The 22,587-nt window shown below is 38.2% G+C and overlaps 1 protein-coding gene across 4 annotated transcripts in view; it reads left to right on the top strand.

Annotated features, from left to right (window-relative positions):
* LOC123512836 (zinc finger protein 493-like) overlaps nt 1-21,779 on the top strand; it is an 81,070-nt gene extending 59,291 nt beyond the window's left edge. For 2 of the 4 annotated variants that reach the window (XM_045269443.1, XM_045269444.1), the window contains one exon: nt 14,822-21,779. In XM_045269443.1, coding sequence (XP_045125378.1) covers nt 14,977-17,457 — 2,481 coding nt within the window. In that variant the 5' untranslated portion in view covers nt 14,822-14,976 and the 3' untranslated portion in view covers nt 17,458-21,779. Of the gene's footprint in view, nt 1-7,178; nt 13,051-14,821 lie in introns of those variants that run through there. The other 2 variants (XM_045269445.1, XM_045269446.1) reach the window with 1 other exon arrangement.
* The last annotated feature ends 808 nt before the right edge of the window (nt 21,780-22,587 follow it).

Below are 22,587 nucleotides of genomic sequence, written 5' to 3'. Positions count from 1 at the left end.
GGAGTCAGGTGTGAGAGGAGTGAGGGAGCACGAAAGACTGTTGATGATACGTAAGCACTTGCATATAAAATTAAAGTTAACTTTAAATGAACGATGATAACCAATTGTACTGCTTTATGAGATCACTTACACAAACACCACGCTCATGTTTGTCTATTATCTCCTGCTTCATTTCGATTGACATTATCCTTTTTTTTTTTTCAGAGGACACCTTTTGATTTCCTTTTATAGAACTCATGGTTAGGGTCACAAAAAAAAAAGCCACGAAAAGGAGATAAATGTGATAAAAACAACACAATACTAGAGTGTTGAATCAGCTCTATATGGTGGGAAATGCATGTGCTGGCTGATGCTGGGCAGTCTCGACCACTCGGCCACCTAGCGGGAGCATCTGGAAATTCTTGTAACTTGGATTTTCTCTTGCATGTCTCGTGTCTCGAATTTTTCATAAATAGAGTACAGTAAGTCCTCCTTCTATGGTACTTCGTTATCCGGTAAATTCACAGTTAAGGTATTTGGTAATTACTACCCTCAATTCTATATACGGTAAGGAAAATTCACAGATATGGTATCCACTCATGTTTTGTTTACACTGTACCGTAGTGCCACCACGCTGTGTGGCCACTACAACAATCAATCTCTTCCCGCGTTTCCCACTGAACACAAGTGAAATCCTTAAGGCGTGTTTTTTTTTAGGATATTATGAGTAAGGGCTGAAATCCCTACTGTCCCTTAGCCTCGGTAGGGACATTGTCTGATAGAATATGTGGCAAGTGAAAGATAAATAAAACATTTTCTGTTTATTTCTTTTGTGCAATACTTTACATTTTTTTATTTGACTATTTTCATGTGTGTAGAGGTGACTTTCGACGTGGTGGAACACATCCCTTATTATTACATGTTATAATGGGTTTGGTATACGGTAATTTCGATTTGCGGTAAAGTTTTCAGGAACGCATATGTACTGTATAACGAGGACTTACTGTAGCTCGTATGTAGAGGGGCCACTGTATTTCCAAAAGAGTACACTCTTGATCGAAAGTGTATTAATCTGGACAACAGTAAACATGAAGACAACATCTCTGTGGCATTTAAAAGTACAAACTACACAGATCAACTTACTAGTATATGTAAACAACAATTCTAAGTAAGAATAGGCAACTCAAGTATCCTGGTAAGAGTGTTGCTGTCTAATTCGGCTGTCTCAACTTGGCCTGCTGCTTTGTTTAACTTAACAAACACATTGTTAGACAGCCAATTAATTCCTGTTGCAATGTCCATGCCACTATGCCATGAGGAGGGGGAAAGCTTCACATATTCTACTCTCCTCACTCTGTGGTAGTCCTGTGATTATGCTCATTTTGGTGGTTGATTATTTTGCTGCACCTTGATCTTATTCTTGACTTGGGCTCGCACTGCAAAAGATACGCTAAAATTTCCACGAAAATAACTATATCCATATATTACAATGTTACTGGGTATCTTGGGTCATAATATATATACGGGCAACCCCTGCTTAACAAACGGGTTACGTTCCTAAAAAAAAGTTTCGTTAAGCGAATTTTCGTTAAGCGAACCAATTATAACAAGTTTAACCCCTGACTTGAACTTCCATTGAGAGTAAACAAAGCGAGAGTGCATCATAGTACAGTAAAAGGTTTAATGAAAGTAAAAATTATGAAGTTAAACACTTAGGCAGTTTAATTTAAGTCATTATAATGTACACTAATGTATGTATGTAAGTAACTTTATAATGTTGATGTAAAATTTATGAAGGGAGGGAGAGTGGAGCGGGAAATACGCTAACTGGCAACCTGTGGAATGTAAAGAAAGGTCACATCATTGTATCGCATGCAAAACTTATGTACCACATTTCCACAAGGCTTTCCATTTTATCCATTCCAGAGTCATGAGTTCATGTGGTTCTTTTAGCTTGCAAGGAAGATACAGTCTCATCAGCCTTTTTAATAGAGTCTGCTGACGTAAAAATAGTAGAGACAGTAGATGGAGTCAAGCCATGGTGGGAAGCAAGGTATTAGTTTTCTCGCCTCGTGTCTGTGAATAATATCCAGTTTCACTTTGAGAGTAAGAGACTTCCTGGTCTTCTTAGCAACGCTAGGTGATATTGCAGGGCATTTTTGTGGCATGTTGAGCGAGGGAAGACGAGTGGTGCGCGTTTTGTCCACAAGAGGCGCTGGTGTATTCAAAAGCCTGTCAGCTTGCATATTGCAGTGAGCTTTCAAACATAGAAAACATTACCTGGATAAAATTTCATTAACCCCTTCAATACGGTGACGCCTATGTAGGTGTCATGAAGCCCCAGTAGCATATACGGTGACGCCTACGTAGACGTCATATTTCTTTTCTGAGCTTTCTTCAGTTCAGTTGTCCCGTATAGTTTGTTGGATACCAACTACACACGCCGTATGCTGTCCTTGAAATCCTAGTGCTCCTCCCACCATCCTTGTCTCCACCAATCATTAAAGATGTGTCCCGCCTTGTGTCTTAAATTACCCAATGGCATAGACTGTTCCCAACTCTCTCTCTCTCTCTCTCTCTCTCTCTCTCTCTCTCTCTCTCTCTCTCTCTCTCTCTCTCTCTCTCTCTCTCTCTCTCTCTCTCTCTCTCTCTCTCTCTCTCTCTCTCTCTCTCTCTCTCTCTCTCTCTCTCTCTCTCTCTCTCTCTCTCTCTCTCTCTCTCCTCCCCATCTCCCTTCCCTCCCTACCCTTCTCCCTCTCGAAAGATAAGTTACATGTAACATTCGTGAAAACACACACACACACACACACACACACACAAAAAAATGGTGCCTGACTTAAGAGATTTGACTTATGAAGACAGACTGAACAGAATGCAACTTCCGACCCTGGAAAACAGAAGAGAAAGGGGAGACCTGATAGCAATATACAGAGTGATGATTGGCATGGAAAAAATGGATAGGGAAGATCTGTGTATGTGGAATGAAAGAGTGTCGAGAGGGCATGGGAAAAAACTAAAAATGGCCACTTATAGGAGAGATGTGAAAAAATATAGTTTCCCTCATAGAAGGGTGGAAGCATGGAATAGTTTAGACGTGGAAGTGGTCAACGCAAGGAATATTCATGATTTTAAGAAAAAGCTGGACATTAGTAGATATGGAGACGGGACAGTACGAGCATAGCTCTTTTCCCGTATGTTACAATTAGGTAAATTAGGTAAATACACACACACACACACACACACACACACACACACACACACACACACACACACACACACACACACACACACACACACACACACACACACACACACACACACACACACACACACACACACACACACACATTTTCTCTCTCTCTCTCTCTCTCTCTCTCTCTCTCTCTCTCTCTCTCTCTCTCTCTCTCTCTCTCTCTCTCTCTCTCTCTCTCTCTCTCTCTCTCTCTCTCTCTCTCTCTCTCTCTCTCTCTCTCTCTCTCTCTCTCTCTCTCTCTCTCTCTTCTCTCGAAAGATAAGCTACATGCATCCCACTTGTGTCTAAAATATTAGCAAATGTCACAAATCTCTCTGTCTCTCTCTCTCTCTCTCTCTCTCTCTCTCTCTCTCTCTCTCTCTCTCTCTCTCTCTCTCTCTCTCTCTCTCTCTCTCTCTCTCTCTCTCTCTCTCTCTCTCTCTCTCTCTCTCTCTCTCTCTCTCTCTCTCTCTCTCTCTCTCCGAGAGAAGCGTCCACTTTCCTCTTCCAAGGCAATATAGTGACTAAAAAATAGCAGCATAATACACAAAGACGACAAGTATGACAAGCTTGCACGAGTTTCCCGCGCTCAGGCGCGCGGCACTACCACCCGTATATCATATAGGCGGGCTTTTTTAACATCCGGCGCGAAGGGGTTAAAGCGAGTTTGATGTTCGTGAAACGAGCAGATGGTAGTAAAAGGAAATGTTTTTGTAGCGAAATTTCATTGTGTGAACATTCGTTAAGCGGGGGTTGCCTGTGTATATGTGTGTATGTGTGTATGTGTAATTCACCATGGTCGCCTGCTGGTCACCCAGCCAGTCTCCCCCATTACGGAGCGAGCTCAGAGCTCATAGACTGATCTTCAGGAAGGACTGAGACCACAACACACTCCACACACCGGGAAAGCGAGGCCACAACCCCTCGAGTTACACCCCATAGCTATTCGCTGCTAGGTGAACAGGGGCTCCACATTAAGAAGCTTGCCCATTTGCCTTGCCGCTTTCCGGTACTTGAACCCAGACCCTCTCGATTGTGAGTCGAGCGTGTTCACCACAACACTACGAGGTGTGTGTGTGTGTGTGTGTGTTTGTGTGTGTGTGTGTGTGTGTGTGTGTGTGTGTGTGTGTGTGTGTGTGTGTGTGTGTGTGTGTTTCAATGTTTGATCTGCTGCAGTCTCTGATGAGACAGCCAGACATTACCCTACGGAATGAGCTCAGAGGTCATTATTTCCGATCTTCGGATAGGCCTGAGACCAGGCACACACCACACACCGGGACAACAAGGTCACAACTCCTTGATTTACATCCCGTACCTACTCATTGCTAGGTGAACAGGGGCTACACGTGAAAAGAGACACACCCAAATATCTCCACCCGGCCAGGGAATTGAACCCTGGTCCTCTTGCTTGTGAAGCCAGCGCTCTAACCATTGAGCTACGGTGTGTGTGTGTGTGTGTGTGTGTGTGTGTGTGTGTGTGTGTGTGTGTGTGTGTGTGTGTGTGTGTGTGTGTGTGTGTGTAGTACAGTCAGAATTTTTCCCTTTTTGACCATCTCCCAAAATTATCCATATAAGATATTTAAAAGATAGATGCAGAATGTCAACAGTATCATAATAATCAATGTTCTATGTATCTGTATGCACCTGGGATTCAATACAACAATATTTTAGCTCACATCACTAGGGGACATATAGCAGTGGTGACATCTGGTGGGTTAGTTCTGAAAACTCGTCATTATATGTGATCCCATGTAAATAAACCATTTTTGGTGCTCATGAGTAATCCTCTGCCACATGTGGTTTTCTTTATTCCCTGCAGCTTTCAGCTTTTCTCACCAGCAAGATATTTCAAGATTTGAATGTCATGATTACTTTTGATATTGGCAGTTGTTTTTCTCCATGTCACTGTAAGGCATCTGTCACTTGATTGATGACAGAGAATATCAGCATGGTCTAAGCAATATCTGGAGTTTTGTGTCACTGAGTTTGTTCAATAAATCCTTTCTGGATAGATTATTTTTTAACTGAAGATGATCTTGAGCAGCCATCTTAGCAGTGGGTGCGTTGGTCATTAGCTGCAAAGATAGGTTGGACAGGTGTCTAGGAACAGATTCATTCATTTTATATTGATTCCTATGGGGGAAAATAGTTTTGGTTTCTGAACAATTTGGATATCAAATGCCTTTAAAGAATTAAGAAGTTTGAAAATCAAGGTTCCACTGCACACACACACACACACACACACACACACACACACACACACACACACACACACACACACACACACACACACACACACAAGCATAAAATCCAGGCCCTGTAAAACTACAACTAGGTAAATACTAGGTAAATACACACACGCACACACAGATTGGTCTATGAGCTCTGAGATTGCTCTGTAATGGGGAAGGCTGGCTGGGTGACCAGCAGATGACCATGGTGAATTAAACACACACACACACACACACACATGCAGATGTAGCATGAGTGGTTAGGAATCCTTGTTGCTTTAATAATAGTTTAAATCATATGTGCATGAAGAATGCAAAAATGAATATATAAGGTAGGAACTTCAAAGTTTCTGTTGTATGTTTCTTTCAACTACCTTTTATGAAACACTGGGAATGTGGTAGCAGTATTCTTTTTATTTATTATTTGGTGCTGTTAAGACAGGCTTGATGTCTTGATTATCACTATTTGAAGGGGATCTTAGCTTGGTATTTAGATAAAAAAAGTTTTAATTTATCTTTGAAGTCTGGAAAGGTGTTTATAGCTTGTAGTAGAGTGAAGAAATGGTTTGAATTGGCTTTAATATATCTGGATAGTGGTGGGTGTTGATGGAAGGGTAGCATGATAATCTGTTTTTGGTGTCATCCTGGTCTTCATGAAATGTTGATTTTATTATGGAAGTGTATTTTTGGTAATATGATTTATACTTAATAACTTATTAAAGGAAAAGCTATTATGATATAACAGGATTTAACTGGAGTAGCCTTTTTTAACATGCAGATTTAACATGTGTTGTATCTTTGAACACTAATGTTCTTTAAAGAGAGAAACTCATCATCGAGAACAGTGTTGATAAGCTTTGAATGATTTATCCTGTTGATTCTGAATATTTGTTGATATGCTCTCAATGGTGACTTCTGAGTAGGTATCACATATAGGTAGCAAATTTTTATGGAGGGTACATCTCTCCTACATCAGTCTTGTCAGACTGCAAATGCTCTCACATTACAATTCTACTTCTGTAGAGGAAATTTACATTTTAAGTAAAACACAAATATCAATAGGAAACTCATGTTTTAAGTAGTATGTCTTGTGTTATTTCAAATTCTGTGATCACAGGTATATAATATTACATAATTGTGCCCTGGCAACCTACCCATCAATGCTGTATGTGAAACCGTGCATGTGTCCTACTTTAAGAATATCTATCACTATTGAAATTTATATGCAAGCAGCATTTGTTTTTCTGTTATTTGAATCTCAAAATTTATTATATTTATCAGTATTTGCCATTGCTGCTTCCATATGTTCATAATAAGCATTACATAATTGTAGTATGTGTATGAATGGACACACTGATGACAGGTAAGTTGCCAGAGTATATGATTGTGCAATCTTCAGTCCCAGTGACTGCAACTGTAGTAGTCTTCTTGAATTCTTGTGCCTCTTACTATTATGAATGTGTAATTTCTCTTATCTAAGAACATGTAAATTCTTTTTAGATGTTTGCATAAGACTTTGTCTTAAATATCTCACATGAATTTGTTGGACAATACCTTCTCTCTTGAACCAATTCTAGTGTCTCTTACTCCTTGGTAGGTGGTGTGTGACAATTTTCTTTTCTTTGTGCTCCAGAAAACCTGTAAACCTATTATGACTTTGTTGTTAATTATTGACTGATGATCCATTGAACATGAATGTGTTGACATCACCTGCTAACAGTGACCATTTGTTTCAGACCCAAGATTACTGATGTATCTTCAAGAGATCAAACTGAAGGTGAAGACAGCAAGATGAAATATTAAACCTGCTTTCTCACTGAGCCGAATTAGGAATGGCACGCAGGAAAGCAAAAAATTTTTCTTGACATTGTCCTTCTCATGATGGAAGGACTACACATTCCACATCCAGGAAAGTTTCACAATGTAAATCAAGCCAGTCTAGTGTTTAATCAGCAGCCGTTTGTGCATTCTAGCGTGCCTCTATATGGCAACTACCCTATTCAGAGTGAAGTTGACACAAAGGACATAGTAGAAAAGAGCAATGATGAAAAGCCATATGATTGTGACCGGTGCAGCCGGAGTTTTGCCCAGAAAAGTCACCTCACCAGTCACATGCTATGGCACGACAAGGAGAAAAACTTCGAGTGTCCCACCTGTGGCAAACGTTTTACTATGGAAAGTCACCTCAATGGCCACCTGCAGGAACACAACAGGGAGAAGCTGTTCAAGTGTGAGCTCTGTGACAAGCGATTTGCTATGGAAAACTACCTGAACAGTCATATGCTTGTGCACGTTACTGAGAAGAAGTATGAGTGTAAAGTTTGCGAGAAGAAGTTTTCTATGGAAAATCACCTGAACAGTCATATGCTTGTACACAATCTGGAGAAAAAATATGAATGCAGTAAGTGTCACAAAAGGTACAGCCAGAAAAGTCACCTGAACAGTCATATGTTAAAGCACAGCACCGACAAGCGGTATGAGTGTACACTATGTGGGAAAAAGTTTAATATGGAGAATCACCTAAACAGTCATATGCTTGTTCATAGTGAAGAAAAAAGATACGAGTGTATGTTATGTGGCAAGCGCTTTCTTATGGAAAATCACCTTAATAGTCATATGTTAGTTCACAGTGAAGAAAAAAAGTTTGAGTGTTCCTTGTGTGATAAACGTTTTAACATGGAGAGTCACCTAAACAGTCATATGCTTGTACACAATAGTGAGAAAAAGTTTGAGTGTCTTTTGTGTGGCAAACGATTTAGCATGGAGAGCCACTTGAACAGCCACATGCTGGTCCACAACGAGCGACGGTTTGAGTGCACACTGTGTGGGAAGAGATTTTACATGGAGATACACCTCAATGCTCACATGGTAATGCATAATGCCGATAAAAACTTTGGATGTGAGGTGTGCGGAAAATCATTCCTTTTGGAGGCACATCTTAACAGTCACATGCTTGTACACAGCACAGAGAGGAAGTACCAGTGCATGTTGTGCACTAAGAGTTTCAATATGGAAAGCCATCTCAACAGTCACATGTTGGTGCATAATGAGAAGAAGTTTGAGTGTGTGTTGTGTGGGAGGCGCTTCAATATGATCAGCCACCTCAACAGCCACATGCTGGTGCACAGTGAGAAGAAATTTGAATGTGACATATGTGGCAAACGCTTCAAGCAAAATAGTCACCTCAACAGCCACCGCTTTGTGCATACACAGGAGAAGAACTATGAGTGTGAGATCTGCCGTAAGCGTTTTGCCCAACAGAGCCACCTGAGCAGTCACCGCTTTGTCCATCTACAAGAGAAACGGTTTGAATGTGAGGTGTGTGGCAAACGTTTCATGCAGGAGCTCCATCTGAACAGCCATCGCTATATGCACAATGAGGAAGTAAAGCTAGAATGCCAAGAGTGGGGCAAACGTTTCACCCAGAAGAGCCAGGTCAATGGACAGATTATTGTTCATGCTGATGAGAAAAAGTTTGAATGCGAGGATTGTGGGAAGAAGTTCGCTCAGAAGAGTCACCTCAACAGCCACAAGTTTGTGCATCGGGAGCAGAAGCGTTACTCCTGTGATGTGTGTGGGAAGCGCTTCTCACAGGAGAGCTATTTAAGCAGCCACAGGTTTGTGCATAGTGAAGAAAAGAAGTTTGAGTGTGAGGTGTGCAAGAAACGCTTCACTCATGAGAGTTACCTGAACAGTCACCGCTATGTGCACAGCGATCGTAAAGCCAATGACTTTGTGGAATTTGCAGCCAAGCAATCCCGCATTGCCTCAGACCAACTCTCCACCTCCTCCTCTTCCACAACCACCACCAACAGTGTCCAAGTCCAGACTGACAAGAAGCCTTTTGAGTATGAGGATAATGGAAAGCTACTACTGCAGCAGACATACCAACCACCCTATGCCTACGCCCAGTGGGAACATGTCCGAACTTTGTGGTCATTGTAGCAAGGGTCTGCTGAGAGGGAACACTCTTGAGATGTACTTAATGCATTTAACATGTGGGCTGATGAAACTAGAATCAATTACCTATTTTTAATGGAGTGATGAACTTGAGAGGACTCCCTATTTTTTTATTTTTTATTTATTATTGTTTGTAGTACTCTCATGAATATTACTACCATGACTGAATGTTGATGTATCTTGTTAAATGCTCCTGAGATGTTGGCTCCTGACTGGAACACTTGCAGCTTTGTGATAATTTTACAAAAAAATTCAATATTTGGATGTGTTTATGTACATGAGGATGCTGCATACATGCATGTGTGTGTGTGTGTGTGTGTATGTGTGTGTGTGTGTGTGTGTGTGTGTGTGTGTGTGTGTGTGTGTGTGTGTGTGTGTGTGTTACTGTTCATATGATAGGTTACCAGCACCACTCAAACCCATCATGGAAGTGGTATTAAAGATGCTTGGTCTCATGGTGGTGGTGATGGACGAAGGGTGTGTTGTCTCACAGAATTGGAAGACTGACCAGGAGCAGAAATTTGTAAAGAAGTGATTTATGATGGCTGCTCTTGGTTCATCTTGTCTGGGAGCTTGGCCAGAGCTAAAAATTAACCTGCCTTCAATAGATTGAGAATGGTTACTGTTCCCCTTCTCTGGTGTTTCCCAAGGTATATAATGCAAAATACCACCATTTATGATGAGAGAAATAGTTACGTGTCTGTGATTCTGTGAACCCTCTTTAATGGTAGGCTGTCCTTTGTGTATCATCTCAACTATGCTATATCAGAAATGAATGGCCTTTATGTCAAATGAATAATTTTAAAATCTGTATGATTTTTTTCCTAGCTATTAACGTGTGCAACAGGTAAACTTCACGAGGGGTCCTGACATGCAGAGGAGCATATAGTAAATAATGGCTGAAGTGACACTGAATCTAGTTTCAGCTACAAGAAGTGAATTGTGACATGCTGAATCCTCCCTTTGCACTTCTCAACATCCCTGGCCTTGATATTCAAGAGATGGTATACACTTTATTTTTGCAAGATGAAATAACTTTATAGTATTTTAATTTTTTCAGTAAAATATCCCAGAAGTTGGGGCCTTTTGTGCCTTTTTCTTCTGTTGCAAGTTCCAGTGTATTAAAGAGAGATAATGAAATAATTTGTAATGTCTTAGTGGGGTATCTCTAAATGCTGACATAGAAATAAAATATGGTCAGCTTAATACCAAGTTATTTGTTGAGTTTTCTGAAATATGAATTACTGGGATAACTGGTAGCTCATTCATTTTAAAATTGTATGCAGAAATGTTTTGCGGTCCATGATCGCTCATTAGATGTATAGTAACTGGTAGGTTTTTGGCATGAAATGTGTTGATGCTAGATGGGAATTAGTGTTATTAAAGACCACAGTTCCCATGGCATGGAGAGCATCATTAGGTTTATTTATGATTTTTTTATACTTGATTCAGTGAGTATCTATTAACATCTTTCTCTTTGGCTAAGGTTTTAAGGGATTTTAAATGGATGATATCACTCATCATTATTTTTATTATTGTTGTTATTATTACTATTATTTTATTATTATTATTATTATTATTATTATTATTATTATTATTATTATTATTAAGCAAATTACTATTCTTATTGTTTAATTGCATAAGTTATAAAAAATATAGAAGACTTGATATGTGAGCTCACTGATTGAAATTCTCAAAGCCTAAATATTAAATATGATTTGTAGTGTTGCTCTTTTTTTCTAAAGCATATTCTAATAACTTTGTAAGTACCATCCTCTATACCTTAAAAAGAGCACATCAAACAAATTGCAATAAGACATCATGACAGAGAACCACATGTTTTATTGCAGGTCTAATCTCTCGGAAATCTGGACCAGGGATAGTACTGCCTTATGCTTTCACTAATGACATTGCTTAAGAAAGATTTTAATTGAATCAAGGAAGTTTTCATAAGCATCTTCAAGTAATTCATTTTGAATAATATGTGTTTTGTGGAAATTGATAATTATGACCTAAAATTTCTATTATTTTTACTTATTTTACCTGTTATGTATATTGTTTGAAAATTATAGGAAAATGGACCTCACACTGGCAGAATTTAGTTATTAGTATTTATATTCAGTGAAATTGAAGTTTCTTAAACTCATTATGTAGAAGGATGGACTTGTGAGACAAAAGAAAAAAAAAAAACAAGATACAGGGAAAAGTTTGTTATGTCATTCAGCATCCCACTCTTCCCTAGCTTTCTGTGAGGATGAGGCTTCAGTGTGTCCACAGGGTTCTCACTGGGCACTTTCCTTGTTATAGAGGAGAGTAGGGGCAGGTTTTTCAGGAACTTCCATCCCCTTCTCCCCCAATGAGTCCCACTGTCACATAAAGACCCATTGGGTCTTGGGGCACTGGGATTAATCCTAATATTATAAACAAGTACTTCTAAGATATTATGCACTTAAGGTTTTTAGCTCCAGTCTAAGCTAATTCCTTAGTCTACGTATGTAGTTTTCACCTTTAAGGATTTTCTGTAATCAAGTAATTAAGTAGGATATTTATGCATATTACAAGTAAGAACATTGCAAAGGTTCTAACAGGTTATGTAAAAATTCACTTCTGGAAGGCTCATTTGGTAAACTTTGTGGTCAGTGACTTAGGTATTTTGCCCCAGAATTTGTTGTCTCATGTTGCATTGAGTTGTGGATGTATCTCCAAGATGAATTGTACTGATTTGTGTATTGTGTGCACAGAGACTTATGAATAACAAACTAAGAGCCTTCCAGTAATAACTCTAATTTTCATGTTTGAGGGATAAACTGGTTCTCTATCCTCCTGTGTATTTCTGGCATAAGAACCATCAATCTGTTTGGACCTTCAATGGGCAACATTTATTATCTTAGTAGTATTTACTTAATGTGTGACAGTAAGGGTATAGTGGTATGCTGGACTGATAGTGGTAGTGTACATGCAGGTGTGTACTTAGGCACATTGAACCAATACTTTTGGGGTTTGGATAAATAGCAACTTTTATTATAAGTGTTGATGCATTATCTGTGACACAACAATGATCAACAGTAGGTGTACTAGATGTAATCAAAGGAAAAAAAGTTCCTTTCTATCAACGTACTTAATTATGGGTTAAGGTCTGTTATTTTGTTCTGAGACTTGTGCTGAACCTGATGAGTCAGGATGAGGGGCCATCTGGATCCCATGTGGGCCTGATGGTCTGGCTGCACTGCCTCTATCAATTATTGGGAGGATGTCCCTTCTCCATCACATTCTTTTGAACATGGCATAACTTTTTCATCAAACCTTAATTTGGGAATTAGTGCCAAGCAGATAATATCACCTGGAGCAGCAGGACACCTTTAAAGTAGTTTTCCTGCTGGGAAGGAAAGATCAAAGAAATTTGTGAAGAATGTTGTGGAAGAGGAATTTCCTTTTTAAAGCAAAATGACTGATTTTTCTGTAATTTTTAGTGTCAGTTGCAAATACTCTATGTTAAGATAAATATCCTTTAAACACAAACTAAAGAGTATTCTCAATCTTGAGTCAAAATTATGATTACTGAGACAGACCCTCAGCAGTGCAGGGGCCTTATAACTCCTGTATACATTTTCTTTTTGTTTAATAAAATTTTTATATAATTTAAAAATATTTTAGAGTTTTTGTACCAAACCCACCAAAGGGGAATTACTGGAAGAACTACAGGGAGGGAACAGATTTGTGGGACAGTTAAAGAGTATAGTTTTGGTTATACACAATGAAGAGGAAGGTTGAACTTTCTCATATGTATTGCAATGCAAAGGAACATTATCACAGGGATGTAAGAGAGAGAGAAGTCTGCAGTCCCTAGCTTTATTACCACTGAATACTTATTGTAACAAAGTATTCATTAGATATATGGTACCAATTCTTGTGAAGTTTGAAGCAGTATCTTGAGTAAAGTAGTATTTTTTATTCGTTTTTATACAGGCAACACTTGTTAGGTTATCTTGAAAAATTCTTGGAAACATTTGTTCTGATGTGTGTGTGTGTGTGTGTGTGTGTATTTACCTAGTTGTATTGTATAAGATTCGAGCGGGGCTAATAGTGTCCTGTCTCCATATCTCCATTTATATAATTTTCCCTTAAAGTTGTGCACATTATGTGCTGTAACTTCATTATCCATTGCATTCCATTTTTCCACTGTTCTGTGTGGAAAACGTTATTTTCCAATATCCTTCACACACTGCCTCATCCTGATCTTTTCATGTCCTCTTGTCCTTCCATCTTCTGTCAACAACACCAGGTCTTCTTTGTCTATCTTTTCAATATCATTTACTATCTTATACATTGTTATTAGGTCCCCACATTCTCTTCTACAATTTTCTTATATCCTTTTTAGACCTCGGAGACCATACCACTGCTGCATATTCCAGCCTTGGATGTATCATGCTTGTGTGTGTGTGTGTGTGTGTGTGAAGATGCAGTTGGTATGCACATATTTTGAGATGAATGAATGAATTATTATGCAAACTGAATCTCACTGATTCCTGTATGTTTTTAAAATTATTTTACATGTAGTTGTGTTAAGGCAGTCTTACAACATTTGCAGATTACAGAACCTTGGTGAAAGATACCTAGTTGTGATTTAATTTTTTTTTACAAATTCTTTACATGCTAGAGATCATTATCAAGATGCTGAAAACTGTGGGATGTGTGAAGTGTTTTTGAAGGGCTCTTGAGGGAGTTTGTGACTGAGCAACTCCATCTACTATAGTTAATTGTGTACGGATGTTAATGTGCAGTATTTTATCCCACAGTGTTAATGTATGTCTCAGGTCTTGCAGAAATGCATACTATCTTCAAGACATTTTATGTAAAAAGTTTATGGCAAAATTTTTTTATAAGTAATTTTTAATCTTTATTTTTACATATAGAAATTATGAGAATCAAAGCTTCACTTAGGAGATCTTGAGTTGTATTTGTCCCTCATTATGTCTTCTACCTGTTAATTTTACAGTGCATAATTTTCTTGTTATCTTTTATATTTACTAAAACTTAAGATATTTTGTTAAGTTTTGTAATTAAGTAAGTGATTTTATTTTGTGATATTTGTCACAAACCTGTAAAACTTTGAAAATAAAAACTGATGTAAAAAGAGAATGCAAATGGGAATTGCAGAACCTTGTAGATCATAAAACACATTTATGTACAGTGTTTTGATCCATCATGTCCGTTTTCCTGCAAATTACGACCTCTCCCATGTTTTCCCCCAGGAACTCATCACCAGCATAGAATGAGGTGCATTTCTGGGAGATGTGTGTTGGGACATAGATTGAGTGGAAAGTGCAATGTAAACCAGAACTCACTGTATTAGGTGTAAGTTTCAGCCACTTGCCCTGTGTTGAGTAAGACTGGCTCTAACACAAGTCATCTGTTTCAGGCACACGGTCAACGCCCATCCTTCTTGAGATGAAGACAAAGAATTATACATCTTCCATGACAACAAGACAAGCGATCACCATATGATCACATGAAGCTCTTGTTGTTGGGTTTGCCTCTACAGTTTTCTCAATGCCATAAGATTTGTGCCTCACTATGGAAGGATTGCATGTTCCCTACCCTGGAAAATATCACAAAGTAAGTCAAACTACAGCTGTCGGAACTCAGACTATCATCCACCACCCAACTGGTTTTTACCCTAACTACAACATCCAGGATAACTCCATTCCTAATGTAGTGTCCAATCCTCTGCAAAACCCTATTCAGAACCCAACTGCACTCTCCATAAAGGAAGCAAATAATCTATTGGACGCTGACAAACCCTATGAGTGTGAACGGTGTGGTAAAAGATACGCTCAGAAAAGTCATCTTACCAGTCATATTCAGTGGCACAACAAAGAAAAGAACTATGAGTGCAAAATATGTGACAAGCGTTTTTCTATGGAGAGCCACCTCAATGGTCACATGCTTGAGCACAGTCGTGAAAAGAAATATGAATGTGAAATATGTGGTAAGCGATTTACTATGGAGAACTATTTGACAAGTCACATGCATGCCCACATTACAGAGAAGAAGTACGAGTGTGAGATTTGCGATAAACGTTTTGCAATGCAGAATCACTTGAATAGTCACATGCTAGTGCACTGTATGGATCGTAAATATGAGTGTGAAATCTGTCGTAAGAGATACACCCAACGTAGTCATCTAAATTCTCACATGTTAAAGCACAGCAAAGAAAAAAACCACGAGTGTCTTCTGTGTGGCAAGAGATACAACATGGAGAGTCACCTTAAGAGCCACATGCTTGTTCACAATGACCAGGACAAGAAGTTTGAATGTATGGTATGTGGTAAGAGGTTTCACATGGAGGTGCAGCTTACAAGTCACATGGTAACACACAATGAAGATCGCAAATTTGAGTGTCCTCAGTGTGATAAACGTTTCACTCTTGAACTGCACCTCAATTCTCATATGATGGTGCATAATACTGAGAAAAAATTTGAGTGTCTGCTTTGCCACAAGCGTTTCACCATGGAGAGTCATTTGGTAAGTCACATGTTGGTGCACAATGAGAAGCGGTTTGAATGTGAGATTTGTGGCAAGCGGTTCAATATGGAGAGCCACTTGAACAGCCACATCTTGGTTCACACTGTGGAGAAGAATTTTGAGTGTGAGATTTGCAATAAGCGCTTTGCCATGGAGAATCACCTCACTAGCCACATGTTGGTGCACAGTGAGGACAAAAAGTATGCATGTCATGTGTGTCAGAAGCGCTTCAACATGGAGTGGCACCTCACCAGCCACATGTTGGTCCACAATGAGGACCGTAAGTATGAATGTGAGCTGTGTGGCAAACGCTTCACCATGGAAAGTCACCTTAACTCTCACATGTTGGTGCACAATGAGAAGAAGTATGAGTGCCCTCTCTGCACTAAGCGCTTCAATATGGAGAGTCACCTGAGGAGCCACATGTTGGTACACAATGAGAAGAAGTTTGCATGTATGTTATGCTCTAAGCGCTTCCTCATGGAGGCCCATCTTAATGCACACATGCTTGTGCACAGTGAAGATAAGAACTTTGAATGCAATGTATGTGGCAAACGATTTAACATGGAGTGTCACCTCAACAGCCACATGCTGGTCCACAATACCGACAAGAATTTTGAATGTCAAATATGCAACAAACGCTTTAATATGGAGAGCCACCTTAATTCCCACATGCTAGTACACAATGAAAAGAAGTTTGAGTGTCCCTTGTGTAGTAAAAGATTCAATATGGAGAGTCACCTGAACAGTCACATGCTTGTGCATAGTGACAAGAACTTTGAGTGTGATGTGTGTGGGAAACGGTTCAGCCAGAGCAGCCACCTCAACAGTCATCGATTTGTCCATAGCCAGGAGAAAAAATATGAATGCCAGGTGTGCCGGAAGCGGTTTCACCAGGAGAGTCATCTGACCAGCCACATGTTTGTTCACTCAGAGGATAAGGCATTTGAGTGTGAGGAGTGTGGAAAGCGGTTTGGGCAGGAGATTCACCTGAACAGCCACCGGTTCACTCATAGTGGGAAGAAGACAGAATATCAGCAAATCATGACTAATTATGTCAATAACCACAAGTATATGAGTGACGAAGACAAGCAGCACCAATGTAATGTCTGTGGGAAACGGTTCATTCATGAGAACCACCTCAACATTCATAAATTTGTTCACAAGGAAGAAAAGAAGTATGCCTGTGACATCTGTGGCAAGCGCTTCTCCCATGAAGCATATCTGAGCAGCCACCGCTATGTCCACAATGAAAAACGCTTTGAGTGTAATCAGTGTGGAAAACGTTTCTCTCATGAGAGCTACTTAAATAGCCACAGCTTTGTGCATAATGAACGTAGAGAAGTTAATTTCCAAAAACCACAAATACCAGTGGTTCAGAAGGAACAGAATACTCACGTTCAAGTGCAGCAACAAGAAAAGAAGCCCTTTGAATGTGATGAAAATGGTAAGATGTTAATCCAGCAGACATATCAACCTCCTTATGCTTATGCTCAGTGGGAACATGTGCGAACGTTGTGGTCATTGTAAGTAATGGTTCAGCAGAAGGAACATGTGGAAGAAGATCCCAAAACATCTTTTAGGACTGGCATCTTCAGTGTTTTTTTTTTTTTTTTTTTTCCTTGGCCAAAATTCTTCTTACATGACAAAGGAAACAAATGTGGAAACTGAATCCCATAGCTGTGCATCTTATTGAGAGGATTACTTCTTGAAGGAGAAGATGTCTCAAATTGAAACCTGAGTCTGTACTAAAGTTAGTTCATGAAAAAATATGAAATAAAGTAGAATAAATAGAAATAAAACCACTATACAAACTTTCATGGCTATTCAAGTGGTGTGTGATGTACATTAAGAAACTTCATTGAAGTGAAATCAAGTGGTGTGTGATGTACATTAGGAAACTTCATTGAAGCACCCTTTTCTGAACCTCTGGACCAAACACTTGTGTTATTATTATAATGCAAAAGGTAGCAAGGTTGAATTATATGGAAATGATAACCAAAAGATATGTGAGTGACATCTAAATGGATGGGAGTTTTTAATATAAAAGTAAAGTGAAACCCATAATACTGAAATTAAAATAAGGTGAGGGAAACAAAACATTGCACATGACTCCACAATTATTGTGTGAAGAATGTGATTATGTAGTGAAATGAATTGTAAGTAAAAATATGACTCTAAAAAGTGGAAGAAAAACAAACAAGGAAAGAAACAAAGGGGCAGAGTACATTGTGACATGCAAGAGAGTTTATTGTACAATACATAACATTTATATTTACTGGATGTAGTATGTGTAGCAGTCATGTCTGATAGGGGAAAGGGAGAGGGAAAGGGAATAAGGTTAGAGATTTGGGTGTCATTGGTATGATATATTATGGTAGATACAGTGCTGTTATCCCTCACAGCTTTGGACCAGTTGTGCTTCACATCAGCATTTCGTAATATAACTTTGTGTTTGGTTAAGGACACAGTTGATTCCAATTGCCATCTAGAGCCCTGAATTATCTTCATTAAACTATTGTATACAATTGTTGGCTTCAATATTGATGACAAGTAAGACAGTAAATGGCCTCTTAATGCATTTCATCTGTTACTTGATGGATCCAACAAAAATGCTTGCATTTGTTAATGATGACAATGTTGCAGAATTTTAGGGAAAGGTATTTATTAATATAAAAGAATGAAGTGTGTATGCTCAAAGTCTTGATTGGTTGCTGGGAAAAAAATTCCATGTAGCTATGAAATTCTCAATGGAAAGTCTTATTGTCTGATATAGAAGTTTTCAATTTTAAGGGCAACCATAGAACTGCTTAGCTTTGAGTGTAAGGACATAGCATAGTCAATGTATCATAGTTCTGAGTTGAAAGTCTGAAGGGAAAAGTATCAGTGTTCTATTCTTGCTGCAAACCCATAATTAATTATTTGGTATTACATATTTAAAGAGAATATTATATGAAAAAAGACAGAAAAAAGAAACGTAAACATGGACAGTGGAAGTTCTCTTAGAATGGAGGTTACTTTTTTCTATTTTATTTTATTCTTCTTAATACATATATATAGATTATATTAGATTTTATACATATATTTTCTTTATGTTTTTGAGTTTTTATCTTATGACTATGGCTACAGTAAATTTGATATAATTTTATTTTAAGCTAAGCATCTTAATGCACACACACACACACACACACACACACACACACACACACACACACACACACACACACACACACTATATATATATATGGAGGAAAAAGAAAAGTTTAATAATTACAATGCTATATCTTGCGTACCTGAATGACTGTGGGAAGGAGATAAGGGTGGTCCAGTTAAAAGGCATCTTACAGTAGATTTTGAATCACTAATCTGAATGTGTGTGTGTGTGTGTGTGTGTGTGTGTGCATGCATTTAATTAGTTGTATATTACCAGGTTCAAGCAGGATTCATAGTGACCTGTCTTCAGATCTTCTTTTATCAACTTTTCGTTAAATTCATGCACATTTTCTGTTGTTACAATCTCTTCATTCAAGCTGTTCCAGATGTCCACCATTCTATGTAAGAAACTAAACTCTGTGTGTGTGTGTGTGTGTGTGTGTGTGAGAGAGAGAGAGAGAGAGAGAGAGTGAGTGAGTTTTTATTAGCTTTCTTTGTACAAGCTGTCAATAAGAATCTTGAAGCTCTTACCTACCATCTTAAAGATCTTACAGAGATATACAAGAATTGGACATCATCATTCTCAGAGCTGATGAGACATAATGAAACACTGTTGTATGGTTGTATGAATTTATAGGTGTTTTTGATACCTTAAGAATGAATTGTTTTTGCATGTTGAAAAGAAAATGTTAACTACTTTCAACTTTCACTCAAATGATATTATGTTATATACACAGTTGTATACAACTGTGCTTATTTGACTAGTGTGTTCTAGATGTCAATATTCTTTGTATTATACTCTTAAAAATTGTTTGATTGAGTGAGAAAAGAGAGAGAAAATGATAAATAATGTCATAGTACAGCATTTCTTATAGTTATTCTTTAAACTGATAGTTCTTATGTTAATATTTTTGTCATTGTTATTATTATTATTTTTTTACTTTTTTTTTTTTACTATCATTATCCATCATCATCACAAAAGTATATGTTTGTGAAATATGATGCTCCTATTCCTTAAAATCTTATAAAACTTATTGCAGCCAAACTCCATGCAAGTTATCATTATGAAAATGTTAAAAGTCTCAATGGTTGTTACTTACTGCTTTTGTTGAGTGTACCTCAATTACATTTCTTGTAACCTATGCTGTGTCAGCTAGATGTAGAGCTTGCTTGGATGCATGGTGGTATTGGCCAATTTTCTGTTTCTTACTTTATCCTTGAAGTTTTAAAGACAAAACTAAGATAAAACACTACAATTCTTTGTTATCAAAATCAGGCTCATAATGCTTATCTTTTATTGCACTGTCATTATTCTCAGGCTGATCACTATCATGGATTGTAAAGTGTTAGTCAACTCTTAAATCTCCTTTTCTGTTGGTTTTCTTCGCTACAGGCTGTGTTGCTGTTAGCAGGTAATGAAGTATTTAGTGTACTGGCTTGACTGCGTTTGCCTCTTCTCATTCCAGATAATCTAGGCAAATATGGTACTAGGATCCATTTTTTAGGATTGTTATAAGCAAGAGGCCCAGAAGTAATATTAAAGTTGTATTTGGTGCTGGTCAGACCTCATCTAGATTGTGTTGTTCAGTTCTGGTCTCCAAATTATGGGAAGGATATAGGTCTACTAAAATCAGTACTAAGGAAGGATGTTCCCTATGAAATGAGATTATAACTATTAAATTTGCATCCTTTAGAGAGGTGTAGGTTAATAGATGACATGATTGAAGTCATTAAGTGGGGTAGGGGACATAAGCAAAGTTCTTAGGATTAGTAACTAGGACAGAACCATAAACAATGGGTTCAAACTTGAAAACTGTAGGTAAGAGAAAGATGGGTTCTCAATTAGAGTGGCAGATGAATAGAACGGGCTCAGAGTAATCACATTGTTAGTGTTAAGTCAATAGGGAGCTTTAAAAGGGAGTCAGGTATTCTATGGATGGGGGTGTTACATGGAAATGGGTATGTATATTTCATACATGGACTGCCACATGTAGGCCTGATGGCTTCTTGCAGTTTCTCTTATTTAAAGTCCTTACGCATGCAGTCATACCTTGTGATTTGAACGTCCCTCAATTCAAACACAAACACTTGTTGAAGTAATACCATTTAGTCGGTGTCCTTTCCTTCCCTTCGTCCATTCCTTGCTCCTATCCCTCAGCCCTTCCCATATCTTTCTATAATATTTTTTCACCCACCCTCTTTTTCCTCCTTCCACCCATCTCTCTCCTCCCCCCATCGATAATTAAAATTTTGTCCACTACAAAACTGTTTTCAAGACTGAAGACAGCAGGAACTTTTGATGATGACTTTACAATGGTATATATCTTTCTATAATATTTTTTCACCCACCCTCTTTCCTCCTTCCACCCATCTCTCTCCTCCCTCCATCGAAAATAAAAATTTTGTCCACTACAAAACTGTTTTCAAGACTGAAGACAGCAGGAACTTTTGATGACTTCTTTACAATGGTATGTTGCATAAAATTTCAAGGTCATTATTTTTGTCTCAAACATATAAGACAAACTACTTTTCTCTCTTAAGATAATTCAAGTCCTGTTTTATTTGTCTATGTCTTGGGATGATTTTCAAGTCCTGTCTTATTTGAAGTTCTTTTCACTATTGTTTTCTGTAATCTATGATTTCCCTTTGGTTCTGTGTTTAGGACACAATATGAATCGATAAAAAATCAATATAATTAATTTTGGAGTTTGGTAACCTGAAATATGTTTTTCATTGATTTGAATGAGATTGTAAATTGTTTTCTTATTTGAACAGCCTAATGCAATGGTTCCCAAAGTTTTCTGAGAAAGTACCACTTGGAGGTCCCATACAGTTCCTGCATACTATTTGGTTCCACCTAAACTCAGTTCTGGTAAATATCTATGAATTCACAATTAGAACACACAATGAACAAGCAAGTAACACAACTCAGTTTAATGTATGGGATGCATCTGTTTTTTCTCCACCAGCTGATTGATGCCAGATTGTCTTAAATAAAGCAATAATCATTTTTCTGAAAAATTAAATAATTTGACAACTTAAAATTGCTTATGATGTCAAAAGTGCTCATGAACCACTTGGAAGGCTTCTGCATACCACTAGTGGTACACATACCACAGGTTGGAAACCACTGGCCTAAAGAAGCCAAATAAGCTTGAATCATGATGTACCACCGTATTATGAAAATACAAAGGCTATATCTCATAAAAGATCTAGTGATGAGAGAATTACTGCTAAAATTTGACATGATTGGACTGTCAAAGCTTTACCCAAAACATGAAAACAGTGTTGCCAGCATTCCCAGAACCACACAATAGTATTATAAAGTAAAAAAAAAAAAGTGTTTGGATGGGTTCTAGTCAACATGTTGCAGAAAAAATTAAATGTGATATACAGTGGGTGATTTAATTCTGCACAAATTATTCAATAGAGCTCTCAACAACAGCATACCATTGCTCTGTCTTGTGATATGTTGAAACCATTCTGCTCACCACTGACAAATGTGAG

This window comes from Portunus trituberculatus, chromosome 34, assembly GCF_017591435.1.
Source record: "Portunus trituberculatus isolate SZX2019 chromosome 34, ASM1759143v1, whole genome shotgun sequence".
Taxonomy (NCBI): domain Eukaryota; kingdom Metazoa; phylum Arthropoda; class Malacostraca; order Decapoda; family Portunidae; genus Portunus; species Portunus trituberculatus.
Note: the sequence above shows the minus strand (reverse complement) of the source record. Positions and strands in the feature narration are given on the sequence as shown.